Source organism: Salmo salar, chromosome ssa17 (genome assembly GCF_905237065.1).
Source record: "Salmo salar chromosome ssa17, Ssal_v3.1, whole genome shotgun sequence".
Taxonomy (NCBI): Eukaryota; Metazoa; Chordata; class Actinopteri; order Salmoniformes; family Salmonidae; genus Salmo; species Salmo salar.
Genome location: NC_059458.1, coordinates 45,883,193 through 45,899,272, shown reverse-complemented (window position 1 = coordinate 45,899,272; position 16,080 = coordinate 45,883,193). Strand labels below are relative to the sequence as shown.

At 49.4% G+C, this 16,080-nt stretch overlaps 1 protein-coding gene and 1 long non-coding RNA gene across 2 annotated transcripts in view; both read right to left on the bottom strand.

Annotated features, from left to right (window-relative positions):
* Nucleotides 1-16,080, bottom strand: part of LOC106575832 (serine/threonine-protein kinase 24) — a gene marked incomplete at its 5' end in the record, with an annotated part of 194,213 nt that overhangs the window by 53,051 nt on the left and 125,082 nt on the right. The window contains 4 exons of the mRNA XM_045699652.1: nucleotides 3,989-4,175; nucleotides 5,501-5,652; nucleotides 6,158-6,343; nucleotides 6,614-6,771. Of these exons, the coding sequence (XP_045555608.1) occupies nucleotides 3,989-4,175; nucleotides 5,501-5,652; nucleotides 6,158-6,343; nucleotides 6,614-6,771 (683 nt within the window). The remainder of the gene's footprint in view (nucleotides 1-3,988; nucleotides 4,176-5,500; nucleotides 5,653-6,157; nucleotides 6,344-6,613; nucleotides 6,772-16,080) is intronic.
* On the bottom strand, nucleotides 7,236-7,448 carry LOC123728212 (uncharacterized). Its single transcript, XR_006760085.1, has 2 exons — nucleotides 7,335-7,448; nucleotides 7,236-7,291 (listed from the first exon to the last, which is right to left on the bottom strand). It is a non-coding gene; the product is annotated as an uncharacterized lncRNA (long non-coding RNA).

Below are 16,080 nucleotides of genomic sequence, written 5' to 3'. Positions count from 1 at the left end.
TGGCAGACAGCAGACAGACAGTATGTTGTAGCAGGGTAGTGTGGTGACTGGCAGACAGCAGACAGACAGTATGCTGTAGCAGGGTAGTGTGGTGACTGGCAGACAGCAGACAGACAGTATGTTGTAGCAGGGTAGTGTGGTGACTGGCAGCAGACAGACAGTATGCTGTAGCAGGGTAGTGTGGTGACTGACAGACAGCAGACAGACAGTATGCTGCAGCAGGGTAGTGTGGTGACTGGCAGCAGACAGACAGTATGCTGTAGCAGGGTAGTGTGGTGACAGACAGCAGACAGACAGCATGTTGTAGCAGGGTAGTGTGGTGTCTGACAGACAGCAGACAGACAGTATGTTGTAGCAGGGTAGTGTGGTGACTGGCAGACAGACAGTATGTTGTAGCAGGGTAGTGTGGTGACTGGCAGACAGCAGACAGACAGTATGCTGTAGCAGGGTAGTGTGGTGACAGACAGCAGACAGACAGTATGCTGTAGCAGGGTAGTGTGGTGACTGGCAGACAGCAGACAGACAGTATGCTGTAGCAGGGTAGTGTGGTGACAGACAGCAGACAGACAGTATGTTGTAGCAGGGTAGTGTGGTGACTGGCAGCAGACAGACAGTATGCTGTAGCAGGGTAGTGTGGTGACTGACAGACAGCCAGTATGTTGTAGCAGGGTAGTGTGGTGACTGGCAGACAGCAGACAAACAGTATGCTGTAGCAGGGTAGTGTGGTCACTGGCAGACAGCAGACAGACAGTATGCTGTAGTAGGGTAGTGTGGTGACTGGCAGACAGCAGACAGACAGTATGTTGTAGCAGGGTAGTGTGGTGACTGGCAGCAGATAGACAGTAAGCTGTAGCAGGGTAGTGTGGTGACTGACAGACAGCAGACAGACAGTATGCTGTAGCAGGGTAGTGTGGTGACTGACAGCAGACAGACAGTATGTTGTAGCAGGGTAGTGTGGTGACTTACAGACAGCAGACAGACAGTATGTTGTAGCAGGGTAGTGTGGTGACTGGCAGACAGCAGACAGACAGTATGTTGTAGCAAGGTAGTGTGGTGACTGGCAGACAGCAGACAGACAGTATGTTGTAGCAGGGTAGTGTGGTGACTGGCAGACAGCAGACAGACAGTATGCTGTAGCAGGGTAGTGTGGTGACTGGCAGACAGCAGACAGACAGTATGTTGTAGCAGGGTAGTGTGGTGACTGGCAGCAGACAGACAGTATGCTGTAGCAGGGTAGTGTGGTGACTGACAGACAGCAGACAGACAGTATGCTGCAGCAGGGTAGTGTGGTGACTGGCAGCAGACAGACAGTATGCTTTAGCAGGGTAGTGTGGTGACAGACAGCAGACAGACAGCATGTTGTAGCAGGGTAGTGTGGTGTCTGACAGACAGCAGACAGACAGTATGTTGTAGCAGGGTAGTGTGGTGACTGGCAGACAGACAGTATGTTGTAGCAGGGTAGTGTGGTGACTGGCAGACAGCAGACAGACAGTATGCTGTAGCAGGGTAGTGTGGTGACAGACAGCAGACAGACAGTATGCTGTAGCAGGGTAGTGTGGTGACAGACAGCAGACAGACAGTATGTTGTAGCAGGGTAGTGTGGTGACTGGCAGCAGACAGACAGTATGCTGTAGCAGGGTAGTGTAGTGACTGGCAGCAGACAGACAGTATGCTGTAGCAGGGTAGTGTGGTGACTGACAGCAAACAGACAGTATGTTGTAGCAGGGTAGTGTGGCGACTGACAGCAGACAGACAGTATGCTGTAGCAGGGTAGTGTGGTGACTGACAGACAGCAGACAGACAGTATGTTGTAGCAGGGTAGTGTGGTCACTGGCAGACAGCAGACAGACAGTATGCTGTAGTAGGGTAGTGTGGTGACTGGCAGACAGCAGACAGACAGTATGTTGTAGCAGGGTAGTGTGGTGACTGGCAGCAGATAGACAGTAAGCTGTAGCAGGGTAGTGTGGTGACTGGCAGACAGCAGACCGACAGTATGATGTAGCAGGGTAGTGTGGTGACTGGCAGATAGCAGACAGACCGTATGTTGTAGCAGGGTAGTGTGGTGACTGGCAGACAGCAGACAGACAGTATGCTGTAGCAGGGTAGTGTAGTGACTGGCAGACAGCAGACAGACAGTATGTTGTAGCAGGGTAGTGTGGTGACTGACAGCAGACAGACAGTATGCTGTAGCAGGGTAGTGTGGTCACTGGCAGACAGCAGACAGACAGTATGCTGTAGTAGGGTAGTGTGGTGACTGGCAGACAGCAGACAGACAGTATGTTGTAGCAGGGTAGTGTGGTGACTGGCAGACAGCAGACAGACAGTATGTTGTAGCAGGGTAGTGTGGTGACTGGCAGACAGCAGACAGACAGTATGTTGTAGCAGGGTAGTGTGGTGACTGACAGCAGACAGACAGTATGCTGTAGCAGGGTAGTGTGGTGACTGGCAGACAGCAGTCAGACAGTATGTTGTAGCAGGGTAGTGTGGTGACTGGCAGCAGACAGACAGCATGTTGTAGCAGGGTAGTGTGGTGTCTGACAGACAGCAGACAGACAGTATGCTGTAGCAGGGTAGTGTGGTGACTGACAGCAGACAGACAGTATGTTGTAGCAGGGTAGTGTGGTGACTGACAGCAGTCAGACAGTATGTTGTAGCTGGGTAGTGTGGTGACTGGCAGCAGACAGACAGTATGCTGTAGCAGGGTAGTGTGGTGACTGACAGACAGCAGACAGACAGTATGTTGTAGCAGGGTAGTGTGGTCACTGGCAGACAGCAGACAGACAGTATGCTGTAGTAGGGTAGTGTGGTGACTGGCAGACAGCAGACAGACAGTATGTTGTAGCAGGGTAGTGTGGTGACTGGCAGCAGATAGACAGTAAGCTGTAGCAGGGTAGTGTGGTGACTGGCAGACAGCAGACAGACAGTATGTTGTAGCAGGGTAGTGTGGTGACTGGCAGACAGCAGACAGACCGTATGTTGTAGCAGGGTAGTGTGGTGACTGGCAGACAGCAGACAGACAGTATGCTGTAGCAGGGTAGTGTAGTGACTGGCAGACAGCAGACAGACAGTATGTTGTAGCAGGGTAGTGTGGTGACTGACAGCAGACAGACAGTATGCTGTAGCAGGGTAGTGTGGTCACTGGCAGACAGCAGACAGACAGTATGCTGTAGTAGGGTAGTGTGGTGACTGGCAGACAGCAGACAGACAGTATGTTGTAGCAGGGTAGTGTGGTGACTGGCAGACAGCAGACAGACAGTATGTTGTAGCAGGGTAGTGTGGTGACTGGCAGACAGCAGACAGACAGTATGTTGTAGCAGGGTAGTGTGGTGACTGGACAGCAGACAGACAGTATGCTGTAGCAGGGTAGTGTGGTGACTGGCAGACAGCAGTCAGACAGTATGTTGTAGCAGGGTAGTGTGGTGACTGGCAGCAGACAGACAGCATGTTGTAGCAGGGTAGTGTGGTGTCTGACAGACAGCAGACAGACAGTATGCTGTAGCAGGGTAGTGTGGTGACTGGACAGCAGACAGACAGTATGTTGTAGCAGGGTAGTGTGGTGACTGACAGCAGTCAGACAGTATGTTGTAGCTGGGTAGTGTGGTGACTGGCAGCAGACAGACAGTATGCTGTAGCAGGGTAGTGTGGTGACTGACAGCAGACAGACAGTATGCTGTAGCAGGGTAGTGTGGTAACTGACAGCAGACAGACAGACAGTATGCTGTAGCAGGGTAGTTGGGGAAGTGGGACCTTATTTGAAACTGTGAACATCACGTTGTCTAAACAGATCGGTGAACCCAGAAGATTGAATTTTTATGCTAGAGGTGGGACAATAAATGTAATTATTTGGTTTCAGGGTTTAAGGGGAAGATTTATGTGTTCAGGAGATGTTCCTGTATATTTCCATAAACACCCAGCGGGTGATGGACAACCCCGTGGCCAGGTTGGTCGGGTTGGTCTGTCTGCGCCATGACAGCAGAGAGCTTCTTACTTCGGCCAGAGAAGGAGAGATGATGGTGGACAGGCTGGTGGAATACGGCCTCCTTGAAATGTCTCCGCTCTCCACTTCCTGTCCCTCTCCTCCGTTCTGGACTTTCTTAGGATCCTTCTCTCTGATGGTGAAGATCCAGTCATCACTCCCAAAGTTGTTCCCGCCCGACGCTTGCCCATCCTGCTCCCTGATTGGACAAGAGAGACCAGAGTCAGGAGTCCAATTGGCTCAGCGTGACTCTAGTCCTGGTTAAAGTAGTGCACTGCAAAGGGAAGAGGGTTCCATTTAGTATGCAGTCTAGGTCTGATCCTGACTTACGAGTCAGACTCGTCTGAGCTGGACTCTGCCTGCTGTCTGGTCTGATCCTGAGTTACGAGTCAGACTCGTCTGAGCTGGACTCTGTCTGCTGTCTGGTCTGATCCTGACTTACGAGTCAGACTCGTCTGAGCTGGACTCTGCCTGCTGTCTGGTCTGATGCTGACTGACGAGTCAGACTCGTCTGAGCTGGACTCTGCCTGCTGTCTGGTCTGATCCTGACTTACGAGTCAGACTCGTCTGAGCTGGACTCTGCCTGCTGTCTGGTCTGATCCTGACTTACGAGTCAGACTCGTCTGAGCTGGACTCTGTCTGCTGTCTGGTCTGATCCTGACTTACGAGTCAGACTCGTCTGAGCTGGACTCTGCCTGCTGTCTGGTCTGATGCTGACTGACGAGTCAGACTCGTCTGAGCTGGACTCTGCCTGCTGTCTGGTCTGATGCTGACTGACGAGTCAGACTCGTCTGAGCTGGACTCTGCCTGCAGTCTGGTCTGATCCTGACTTACGAGTCAGACTCGTCTGAGCTGGACTCTGCCTGCTGTCTGGTCTGATCCTGACTTACGAGTCAGACTCGTCTGAGCTGGACTCTGTCTGCTGTCTGGTCTGATCCTGACTAACGAGTCAGACTCGTCTGAGCTGGACTCTGCCTGCTGTCTGGTCTGATTCTGAGTTACGAGTCAGACTCGTCTGAGCTGGACTCTGTCTGCTGTCTGGTCTGATCCTGACTTACGAGTCAGACTCGTCTGAGCTGGACTCTGCCTGCTGTCTGGTCTGATGCTGACTGACGAGTCAGACTCGTCTGAGCTGGACTCTGCCTGCTGTCTGGTCTGATCCTGACTTACGAGTCAGACTCGTCTGAGCTGGACTCTGCCTGCTGTCTGGTCTGATCCTGACTTACGAGTCAGACTCGTCTGAGCTGGACTCTGTCTGGTCTGCTCCTGACTTACGAGTCAGACTCGTCTGAGCTGGACTCTGCCTGCTGTCTGGTCTGATCCTGACTTACGAGTCAGACTCGTCTGAGCTGGACTCTGCCTGCTGTCTAGGTCTGATCCTGACTTACGAGTCAGACTCGTCTGAGCTGGACTCTGCCTGCTGTCTGGTCTGATCCTGACTTACGAGTCAGACTCGTCTGAGCTGGACTCTGTCTGCTGTCTGAGCTGGACTCTGCCTGCAGTCTAGGTCTGATCCTGACTTACGAGTCAGACTCGTCTGAGCTGGACTCTGCCTGCTGTCTGGTCTGCTCAGCCTTCCACCTCCTGTATTTATCCACCAGCTCTGTCAGGTACGACGTCTTCTTGGCGTGACGCACAATCAGCTTGTGTTTCAACAGCTCTTTGGCAGTGGGCCTCTGCAGAGAGAGAGAGAGAGGGGGAAAGGGAAGGAGGAAAGCGGTAGGGATGAGAAGAAAAATAAATTGTAAGCAAGGTGAGGAGCGGAGAGATCGGACTGGATACAGAGAGGGTAAAACTATACACGCACAGATACACAAATAACTTCCAAATGCTCTCTGATATTGCCAGGCCAGCAAATGGAAGTGAACTCAGTTGAAACCAGTTGAAACCAGTTAGGTTTGGGGTTTAAAAGTGTTTCCTAACAGAACACTTCAAAAGGAAGTAAAACCAGTTGAAACCAGTTGAAACCAGTTAGGTTTGGGGTTTGAAAGTGTTTCCTAACAGAACACTTCAAATGGAAGTAAAACCAGTTGAAACCAGTTGAAACCAGCTAGGTTTGGGGTTTAAAAGTGTTTCCTAACAGAACACTTCAAATGGAAGTAAAACCAGTTGAAACCAGTTAGGTTTGGGGTTTGAAAAGTGAACACTTCTGAACCTTAACTCTAAAAAAGGAACACTTACGAAGCTTGGCTCCTTGTTCAGGCAGGCCTCCACAAACTCCTTCAGGGGCTTGCTGTAGTTCCCCTCCAGGGTAGGAGGGGTGTTCTTTGGAATAAGGAACAGCACTTTCATAGGATGTAGCTCAGAGTGTGGGGGTTCTCCTTTAGCCAGCTCTATACACGTTATACCCAGGGACCAGATGTCTGCCTGCAACACACACAGGAGACAGAGAGTGAGAGAGATGTTTTCACCTTAGGACCATCCAAAATCACACCCTACTGTTTATATAATAGGAATTACTATTGACCAGAGTCCTATGGGCTAGTGTACTATATAGGGAATAGGGTGCCAATTCAGATGTAGCCCTTGTGTGGCATTTGGGATAACTTCTTTGTTGTTATATAAACAGAACTTCCTGTATGATCCCTGACCTCTCACCTCAGAGTCGTAGGCTTACTGTAACCTCTGACCTCTCACCTTACAGTCGTAGGCTGACTGCTTGATGACCTCAGGAGCCATCCAGAAGGGCGTGCCAACGAAGGTGCTGCGTTTGAGCTGGGTGTCTGTTAGCTGTCCCGCCACCCCGAAGTCTGCCAGCTTCACCTCCCCACGGTCCGACAGCAGAACGTTGGCAGCTGAGGGAGAGAAGAGAGCAGTTTGGATCACAATGAAGCCAAAGGGGGTAGGCCCGACCAGGACTCAAACCCAGATTGGAACCAGGGGGTAGGCCCGACCAGGACTCAAACCCAGAATGGAACCACGGGGGTAGGCCCGACCAGGACTCAAACCCAGAATGGAACCAGGGGTTAGGGCCGACCAGGACTCAAACCCAGAATGGAACCAGGGGGTAGGCCCGGCCAGGACTCAAACCCAGAATGGAACCGGGGGTAAGGCCCGACCAGGACTCAAACTCAGAATGGAACTGATGATGTCTCTCTGTACCTTCTACATTAACCCTGTCAGTACTGCTGATGTCTCTGTACTTTCTACATTAACCCTGTCAGTACTGCTGATGTCTCTCTGTACTTTCCACATTAACCCTGTCAGTACTGCTGATGTCTCTCTGTACCTTCTACATTAACCCTGTCAGTACTGCTGATGTCTCTCTGTACCTTCTACATTAACCCTGTCAGTACTGCTGATGTCTCTCTGTACCTTCTACATTAACCCTGTCAGTACTGCTGATGTCTCTCTGTACCTTCTACATTAATCCCTGTTAGCCCCTACTAGCATACCTGTTAGCTAGGTTAGCCCCTACTAGTATCCCTGTTAGCTAGGTTAGCCCCTACTAGTATCCCTGTTAGCTAGGTTAGCCACTACTAGTATCCCTGTTAGCTAGGTTAGCCCCAGTTAGGTTAGCCCATACTAGTATCCCTGTTAGCTTGGTTAGCCCCTACTAGTATCCCTGTTAGCTAGGTTAGCCCCTACTAGTATCCCTGTTAGCTAGGTTAGCCCCTACTAGTATCCCTGTTAGCTAGGTTAGCCCCTACTAGTATCCCTGTTAGTTAGGTTAGCCCCTACTAGTATCCCTGTTAGCTAGGTTAGCCCCTACTAGTATCCCTGTTAGCTAGGTTAGACCCTACTAGTATCCCTGTTAGTTAGGTTAGCCCCTACTAGTATCCATGTTAGCTAGGTTAGCCCCTACTAGTATCCCTGTTAGCTAGGTTAGCCCCTACTAGTATCCCTGTTAGTTAGGTTAGCCCCTACTAGTATCCATGCTAGTTAGGTTAGCCCCTACTAGTATCCATTCTAGTTAGGTTAGCCCCTACTAGTATCCCTGTTAGCTAGGTTAGCCCCTACTAGTACCACTGTTAGCTAGGTTAGCCCCAGTTAGGTTAGCCCATACTAGTATCCCTGTTAGCTTGGTTAGCCCCTACTAGTATCCCTGTTAGTGAGGTTAGCCCCTACTAGTATCCCTGTTAGCTAGGTTAGCCCCTACTAGTATCCCTGTTAGCTAGGTTAGCCCCTACTAGTATCTCTGTTAGCTAGGTTAGCCCCTACTAGTATCCCTGTTAGCTACGTTAGCCCCTACTAGTATCCCTGTTAGCTAGGTTAGCCCCTACTAGTATCCCTGTTAGCTAGGTTAGCCCCTACTAGTATCCCTGTTAGCTAGGTTAGCCCCTACTAGTATCTCTGTTAGCTAGGTTAGCACATACTAGTATCCCTGTTAGCTAGGTTAGCCCCTACTAGTATCTCTGTTAGCTAGGTTAGCCCCTACTAGTATCCCTGTTAGCTACGTTAGCCCCTACTAGTATCCCTGTTAGCTAGGTTAGCCCCTACTAGTATCCCTGTTAGCTAGGTTAGCCCCTACTAGTATCTCTGTTAGCTAGGTTAGCACCTACTAGTATCCCTGTTACCTAGGTTAGCCCCTACTAGTATCCCTGTTAGCTAGGTTAGCCCCTACTAGTACCCCTGCTAGTTAGGTTAGCCCCTACTTGTATCCCTGTTAGCTAGGTTAGCCCCTACTAGTATCCCTGTTAGCTAGGTTAGCCCCTACTAGTACCACTGTTAGCTAGGTTAGCCCTAGTTAGGTCAGCCCCTACTAGTATCCCTGTTAGCTAGGTTAGCCCCTACTAGTATCTCTGTTAGCTAGGTTAGCACCTACTAGTATCCCTGTTAGCTAGGTTAGCCCCTACTAGTATCCCTGTTAGCTAGGTTAGCCCCTACTAGTATCCCTGTTAGCTAGGTTAGCCCCTACTAGTACCCCTGCTAGTTAGGTTAGCCCCTACTAGTATCCCTGTTAGTTAGGTTAGCCCCTACTAGTATCCCTGTTAGCTAGGTTAGCCCCTACTAGTACCCCTGCTAGTTAGGTTAGCCCATACTAGTATCCCTGTTAGTTAGGTTAGCCCCTACTAGTATCCCTGTTAGTGAGGTTAGCCCCTACTAGTATCCCTGTTAGCTAGGTTAGCCCCTACTAACAGGGATACTAGTATGAGCTAACCTAACTAGCAGGGGTACTAGTAGGGGCTAACCTAACTAACAGGGATACTAGTATCCCTGTTAGCTAGGTTAGCCCCTACTAGTATCCCTGTTAGCTAGGTTAGCCCCTACTAGTATCCCTGTTAGCTAGGTTAGCCACTACTAGTATCCCTGTTAGCTAGGTTAGCCCCTACTAGTATCCCTGTTAGCTAGGTTAGCCCATACTAGTATCTCTGTTAGCTATGTTAGCCCCTACTAGTATCCCTGTTAGCTAGGTTAGCCCCTACTAGTATCCCTGTTAGCTAGGTTACCCCCTACTAGTATTACTGTTAGCTAGGTTAGCACCTACTAGTATCCCTGTTAGCTAGGTTAGCCCCTACTAGTATCCCTGTTAGTTAGGTTAGCACCTACTAGTATCTCTGTTAGCTAGGTTAGCCCCTACTAGTATCCCTGTTAGCTAGGTTAGCCCCTACTAGTACCCCTGCTAGTTAGGTTAGCCCATACTAGTATCCCTGTTAGTTAGGTTAGCCCCTACTAGTATCCCTGTTAGTGAGGTTAGCCCCTACTAGTATCCCTGTTAGCTAGGTTAGCCCCTACTAGTATCCCTGTTAGCCCCTACTAGTGTCCCTGTTAGTTAGGTTAACCCCTGCTAGTAACCCTGTTAGTTAGGTTAGCCCCTACTAGTATCTGTGTTAGTGAGGTTTGCCCCTACTAGTATCCCTGTTAGTTAGGTTAGCCCCTACTTGTATCACTGTTAGCTAGGTTAGCCCTAGTTAGGTTAGCCCCTACTAGTATCCCTGTTAGCTAGGCTAGCCCCTACTAGCAACCCTGTTAGCTAGGTTAGCCCCTACTAGTATCCCTGTTAGCTAGGATAGCCCCTACTTGTATCACTGTTAGCTAGGTTAGCCCTAGTTAGGTTAGCCCCTACTAGTATCCCTGTTAGCTAGGCTAGCCCCTACTAGCAACCCTGTTAGCTAGGTTAGCCCCTACTAGTATCCCTGTTAGCTAGGATAGCCCCTACTAGTATCCCTGTTAGCTAGGTTAGCCCCTACTAGCAACCCTGTTAGCTAGGTTAGCCCCTACTAGTATCCCTGTTAGCTAGGTTAGCCCCTACTAGTATCCCTGTTAGCTAGGTTAGCCCCTACTAGTATCCCTGTTAGCTAGGTTAGCCCCTACTAGTATCCCTGTTAGCTAGGTTAGCCCCTACTAGTATCCCTGTTAGCTAGGTTAGCCCCTACTAGTATCCCTGTTAGCCAGGTTAGCCCCTACTAGTATCTCTGGTAGCTAGGTTAGCACCTACTAGTATCTCTGTTAGCTAGGTTAGCCCCTACTAGTATCCCTGTTAGTTAGGTTAGCCCCTACTAGTATCCATGCTAGTTAGGTTAGCCCCTACTAGCAACCCTGTTAGCTAGGTTAGCCCCTACTAGTATCCCTGTTAGCTAGGTTAGCCCCTACTAGTATCCCTGTTAGCTAGGTTAGCCCCTACTAGTATCCCTGTTAGCCAGGTTAGCCCCTACTAGTATCTCTGGTAGCTAGGTTAGCACCTACTAGTATCTCTGTTAGCTAGGTTAGCCCCTACTAGTATCCCTGTTATCTAGGTTAGCCCCTACTAGTACCCCTGCTAGTTAGGTTAGCCCATACTAGTATCCCTGTTAGTTAGGTTAGCCCCTACTAGTATCCCTGTTAGTGAGGTTAGCCCCTACTAGTATCCCTGTTAGCTAGGTTAGCCCCTACTAGTATCCCTGTTAGCCCCTACTAGTGTCCCTGTTAGTTAGGTTAGCCCCTACTAGTATCCATCCTAGTTAGGTTAACCCCTGCTAGTAACCCTGTTAGTTAGGTTAGCCCCTACTAGTATCTGTGTTAGTGAGGTTTGCCCCTACTAGTATCCCTGTTAGTTAGGTTAGCCCCTACTTGTATCCCTGTTAGCTAGGTTAGCCCCTACTAGTATCCCTGTTAGCTAGGTTAGCCCCTACTAGTATCACTGTTAGCTAGGTTAGCCCCTACTAGGTTATCCCTGTTAGCTAGGCTAGCCCCTACTAGTATCACTGTTAGCTAGGTTAGCCCCAGTTAGGTTAGCCCCTACTAGTATCCCTGTTAGCTAGGTTAGCCCCTACTAGTATCCCTGTTAGCTAGGTTAGCCCCTATTAGTATCCCTGTTAGCTAGGTTAGCCCCTACTAGTATCCCTGTTAGCCAGGTTAGCCCCTACTAGTATCTCTGTTAGCTAGGTTAGCACCTACTAGTATCTCTGTTAGCTAGGTTAGCCCCTACTAGTATCTCTGTTAGCTAGGTTAGCCCCTACTAGTATCCCTGTTAGCTAGGTTAGCCCCTACTAGTATCCCTGTTAGCTAGGTTAGCCCCTACTAGTATCCCTGTTAGCTAGGTTAGCCCCTACTAGTATCCCTGTTAGCTAGGTTAGCCCCTACTAGTATCCCTGTTAGCTAGGTTAGCCCCTACTAGTATCCTGTTAGCCCCTACTAGTATCCCTGTTAGCTAGGTTAGCCCCTACTAGTATCCCTGTTAGCTAGGTTAGCCCCTACTAGTATCCCTGTTAGCTAGGTTAGCCCCTACTAGTATCCCTGTTAGCTAGGTTAGCCCCTACTAGTATCCCTGTTAGCTAGGTTAGCCCCTACTAGTATCCCTGTTAGCTAGGTTAGCCCCTACTAGTATCCCTGTTAGCTAGGTTAGCCCCTACTAGTATCCCTGTTAGCTAGGTTGGCCCCTACTAGTATCCCTGTTAGCTAGGTTAGCCCCTACTAGTATCCCTGTTAGCCCCTACTAGTATCCCTGTTAGCTAGGTTAGCCCCTACTAGTATCCCTGTTAGCTAGGTTAGCCCCTACTAGCGTTAGCCCCTACTAGTATCCCTGTTAGCTAGCTAGTATCCATCCTAGTTAGGTTAGCCCCTACTAGTATCCCTGTTAGCTAGGTTAGCCCCTACTAGTATCTCTGTTAGCTAGGTTAGCCCCTACTAGTATCCCTGTTAGCTAGGTTAGCCCCTACTAGTATCCCTGTTAGCTAGGTTGGCCCCTACTAGTATCCCTGTTAGCTAGGTTAGCCCCTACTAGTATCCCTGTTAGCTAGGTTAGCCCCTACTAGTATCCCTGTTAGCTAGGTTAGCCCCTACTAGTATCCCTGTTAGCTAGGTTAGCCCCTACTAGTATCCCTGTTAGCCCCAGTTAGGTTAGCCCCTACTAGTATCCCTGTTAGCTAGGTTAGCCCCTACTAGTATCCCTGCTAGCTAGGTTAGCCCCTACTAGTATCCCTGTTAGCTAGGTTAGCCCCTACTAGTATCACTGTTAGCTAGGTTAGCCCCTACTAGTATCCCTGTTAGCTAGGTTAGCCCCTACTAGTATCCCTGTTAGCTAGGTTAGCCCCTACTAGTATCCCTGTTAGCTAGGTTAGCCCCTACTAGTATCCCTGTTAGTTAGGTTAGCCCCTACTAGTATCCCTGTTAGCTAGGTTAGCCCCTACTAGTATCCCTGTTAGCTAGGTTAGCCCCTACTAGTATCCCTGTTAGCTAGGTTAGCCCCTACTAGTATCCCTGTTAGCTAGGTTGCCCCTACTAGTATCCCTGTTAGCTAGGTTAGCCCCTACTAGTATCCCTGTTAGCTAGGTTAGCCCCTACTAGTATCCCTGTTAGCTAGGTTAGCCCCTACTAGTATCCCTGTTAGCTAGGTTAGCCCCTACTAGTATCCCTGTTAGCTAGGTTAGCCCCTACTAGTATCCCTGTTAGCCCCTACTAGTATCACTGTTAGCTAGGTTAGCACCTACTAGTATCCCTGTTAGCTAGGTTAGCCCCTACTAGTATCCCTGCTAGTTAGGTTAGCCCCTACTAGTATCCCTGTTAGTTAGGTTAGCCCCTACTAGTATCCCTGTTAGCTAGGTTAGCCCCTACTAGTATCCCTGTTAGCTAGGTTAGCCCCTACTAGTATCCCTGTTAGCTAGGTTAGCCCCTACTAGTATCCCTGTTAGCTAGGTTAGCCCCTACTAGTATCCCTGTTAGTTAGGTTAGCCCCTACTAGTATCCCTGTTAGCTAGGTTAGCCCCTACTAGTATCCCTGTTAGTTAGGTTAGCCCCTACTAGTATCCATGTTAGTTAGGTTAGCCCCTACTAGTATCCCTGTTAGCTAGGTTAGCCCCTACTAGTATCCCTGTTAGCTAGGTTAGCCCCTGAGCCCTACTAGTATCCCTGTTAGCTAGGTTAGCCCCTACTAGTATTCCTGTTAGCTAGGTTAGCCCCTACTAGTATCCATCCTAGTTAGGTTAGCCCCTACTAGTATCCCTGTTAGCTAGGTTAGCCCCTACTAGTATCCCTGTTAGCTAGGTTAGCCCCTACTAGTATCCCTGTTAGCTAGGTTAGCCCCTACTAGTATCCCTGTTAGCTTGGTTAGCCCCTACTAGTATCCCTGTTAGCTAGGTTAGCCCCTACTAGTATCCCTGTTAGCTAGGTTAGCCCCTACTAGTATCCCTGTTAGTTAGGTTAGCCCCTACTAGTATCCCTGTTAGCTAGGTTAGCCCCTACTAGTATCCCTGTTAGCTAGGTTAGCCCCTACTAGTATCCCTGTTAGCTAGGTTAGCCCCTACTAGTATCCCTGTTAGCTAGGTTAGCCCCTACTAGTATCCCTGTTAGCTAGGTTAGCCCCTACTAGTATCCCTGTTAGCTAGGTTAGCCCCTACTAGTATCCCTGTTAGCTAGGTTAGCCCCTACTAGTATCCCTGTTAGCTAGGTTAGCCCCTACTAGTATCCCTGTTAGCTAGGTTAGCCCCTACTAGTATCCCTGTTAGCTAGGTTAGCCCCTACTAGTATCCCTGTTAGCTAGGTTAGCCCCTACTAGTATCTCTGTTAGCTAGGTTAGCCCCTACTAGTATCCCTGTTAGCTAGGTTAGCCCCTACTAGTATCCCTGTTAGCTAGGTTAGCCCCTACTAGTATCCCTGTTAGCTAGGTTAGCCCCTACTAGTATCCCTGTTAGCTAGGTTAGCCCCTACTAGTATCCCTGTTAGCCCCTACTAGTATCCCTGTTAGCTAGGTTAGCACCTACTAGTATCCCTGTTAGCTAGGTTAGCACCTACTAGTATCCCTGTTAGCTAGGTTAGCCCCTACTAGTATCCCTGTTAGCTAGGTTAGCCCCTACTAGTATCCCTGTTAGCTAGGTTAGCCCCTACTAGTATCCCTGTTAGCTAGGTTAGCCCCTACTAGTATCCCTGTTAGCTAGGTTAGCCCCTACTAGTATCCCTGTTAGCTAGGTTAGCCCCTACTAGTATCCCTGTTAGTTAGGTTAGCCCCTACTAGTATCCCTGTTAGCTAGGTTAGCCCCTACTAGTATCACTGTTAGCTAGGTTAGCCCCTACTAGTATCCCTGTTAGCTAGGTTAGCCCCTACTAGTATCCCTGTTAGCTAGGTTAGCCCCTACTAGTATCACTGTTAGCACTAGGTTAGCCCCTACTAGTATCCCTGTTAGCTAGGTTAGCCCCTACTAGTATCCCTGTTAGCTAGGTTAGCCCCTACTAGTACCCCTGCTAGTTAGGTTAGCCCCTACTAGTATCCCTGTTAGCTAGGTTAGCCCCTACTAGTATCCCTGTTAGCTAGGTTAGCCCCTACTAGTATCCCTGTTAGCTAGGTTAGCCCCTACTAGTATCCCTGTTAGCTAGGTTAGCCCCTACTAGTATCCCTGTTAGCTAGGTTAGCCCCTACTAGTATCACTGTTAGCTAGGTTAGCCCCAGTTAGGTTAGCCCCTACTAGTATCCCTGTTAGCTAGGCTAGCCCCTACTAGTATCCATGCTAGTTAGGTTAGCCCCTACTAGTATCCCTGTTAGCTAGGTTAGCCCCTACTAGTATCCCTGTTAGCTAGGTTAGCCCCTACTAGTATCCCTGTTAGCTAGGTTAGCCCCTACTAGTATCCCTGTTAGCTAGGTTAGCCCCTACTAGTATCCCTGTTAGCTAGGTTAGCCCCTACTAGTATCTCTGTTAGCTAGGTTAGCCCCTACTAGTATCTCTGTTAGCTAGGTTAGCCCCTACTAGTATCCCTGTTAGCTAGGTTAGCCCCTACTAGTATCCCTGTTAGCTAGGTTAGCCCCTACTAGTATCCCTGTTAGTTAGGTTAGCCCCTACTAGTATCCCTGTTAGTGAGGTTAGCCCCTACTAGTATCCCTGTTAGCTAGGTTAGCCCCTACTAGTATCCCTGTTAGCCCCTACTAGTGTCCCTGTTAGTTAGGTTAGCCCCTACTAGTATCCATCCTAGTTAGGTTAACCCCTGCTAGTAACCCTGTTAGTTAGGTTAGCCCCTACTAGTATCTGTGTTAGTGAGGTTTGCCCCTACTAGTATCCCTGTTAGTTAGGTTAGCCCCTACTTGTATCCCTGTTAGCTAGGTTAGCCCCTACTAGTATCCCTGTTAGCTAGGTTAGCCCCTACTAGTATCCCTGTTAGCTAGGTTAGCCCCTACTAGTATCCCTGTTAGCTAGGTTAGCCCCTACTAGTATCCCTGTTAGCTAGGTTAGCCCCTACTAGTATCCCTGTTAGTTAGGTTAGCCCCTACTAGTATCCCTGTTAGCTAGGTTAGCCCCTACTAGTAACCCTGTTAGCTAGGTTAGCCCCTACTAGTATCTCTGTTAGCTAGGTTAGCCCCTACTAGTATCCCTGTTAGTCGAGGTTAGCCCCTACTAGTATCCCTGTTAGCTAGGTTAGCCCCTACTAGTATCCCTGTTAGTTAGGTTAGCCCCTACTAGTATCCCTGTTAGCTAGGTTAGCCCCTACTAGTATCCCTGTTAGCTAGGTTAGCCCCTACTAGTATCCCTGTTAGCCAGGTTAGCCCCTACTAGTATCTCTGTTAGCTAGGTTAGCACCTACTAGTATCCCTGTTAGCTAGGTTAGCCCCTACTAGTATCCCTGCTAGCTAGGTTAGCCCCTACTAGTATCCCTGTTAGCTAGGTTAGCCCCTACTAGTATCCCTGTTAGCTAGGTTAGCCCCTACTAGTATCCCTGTTAGCTAGGTTAGCCCCTACTAGTATCCCTGTTAGCTAGGTTAG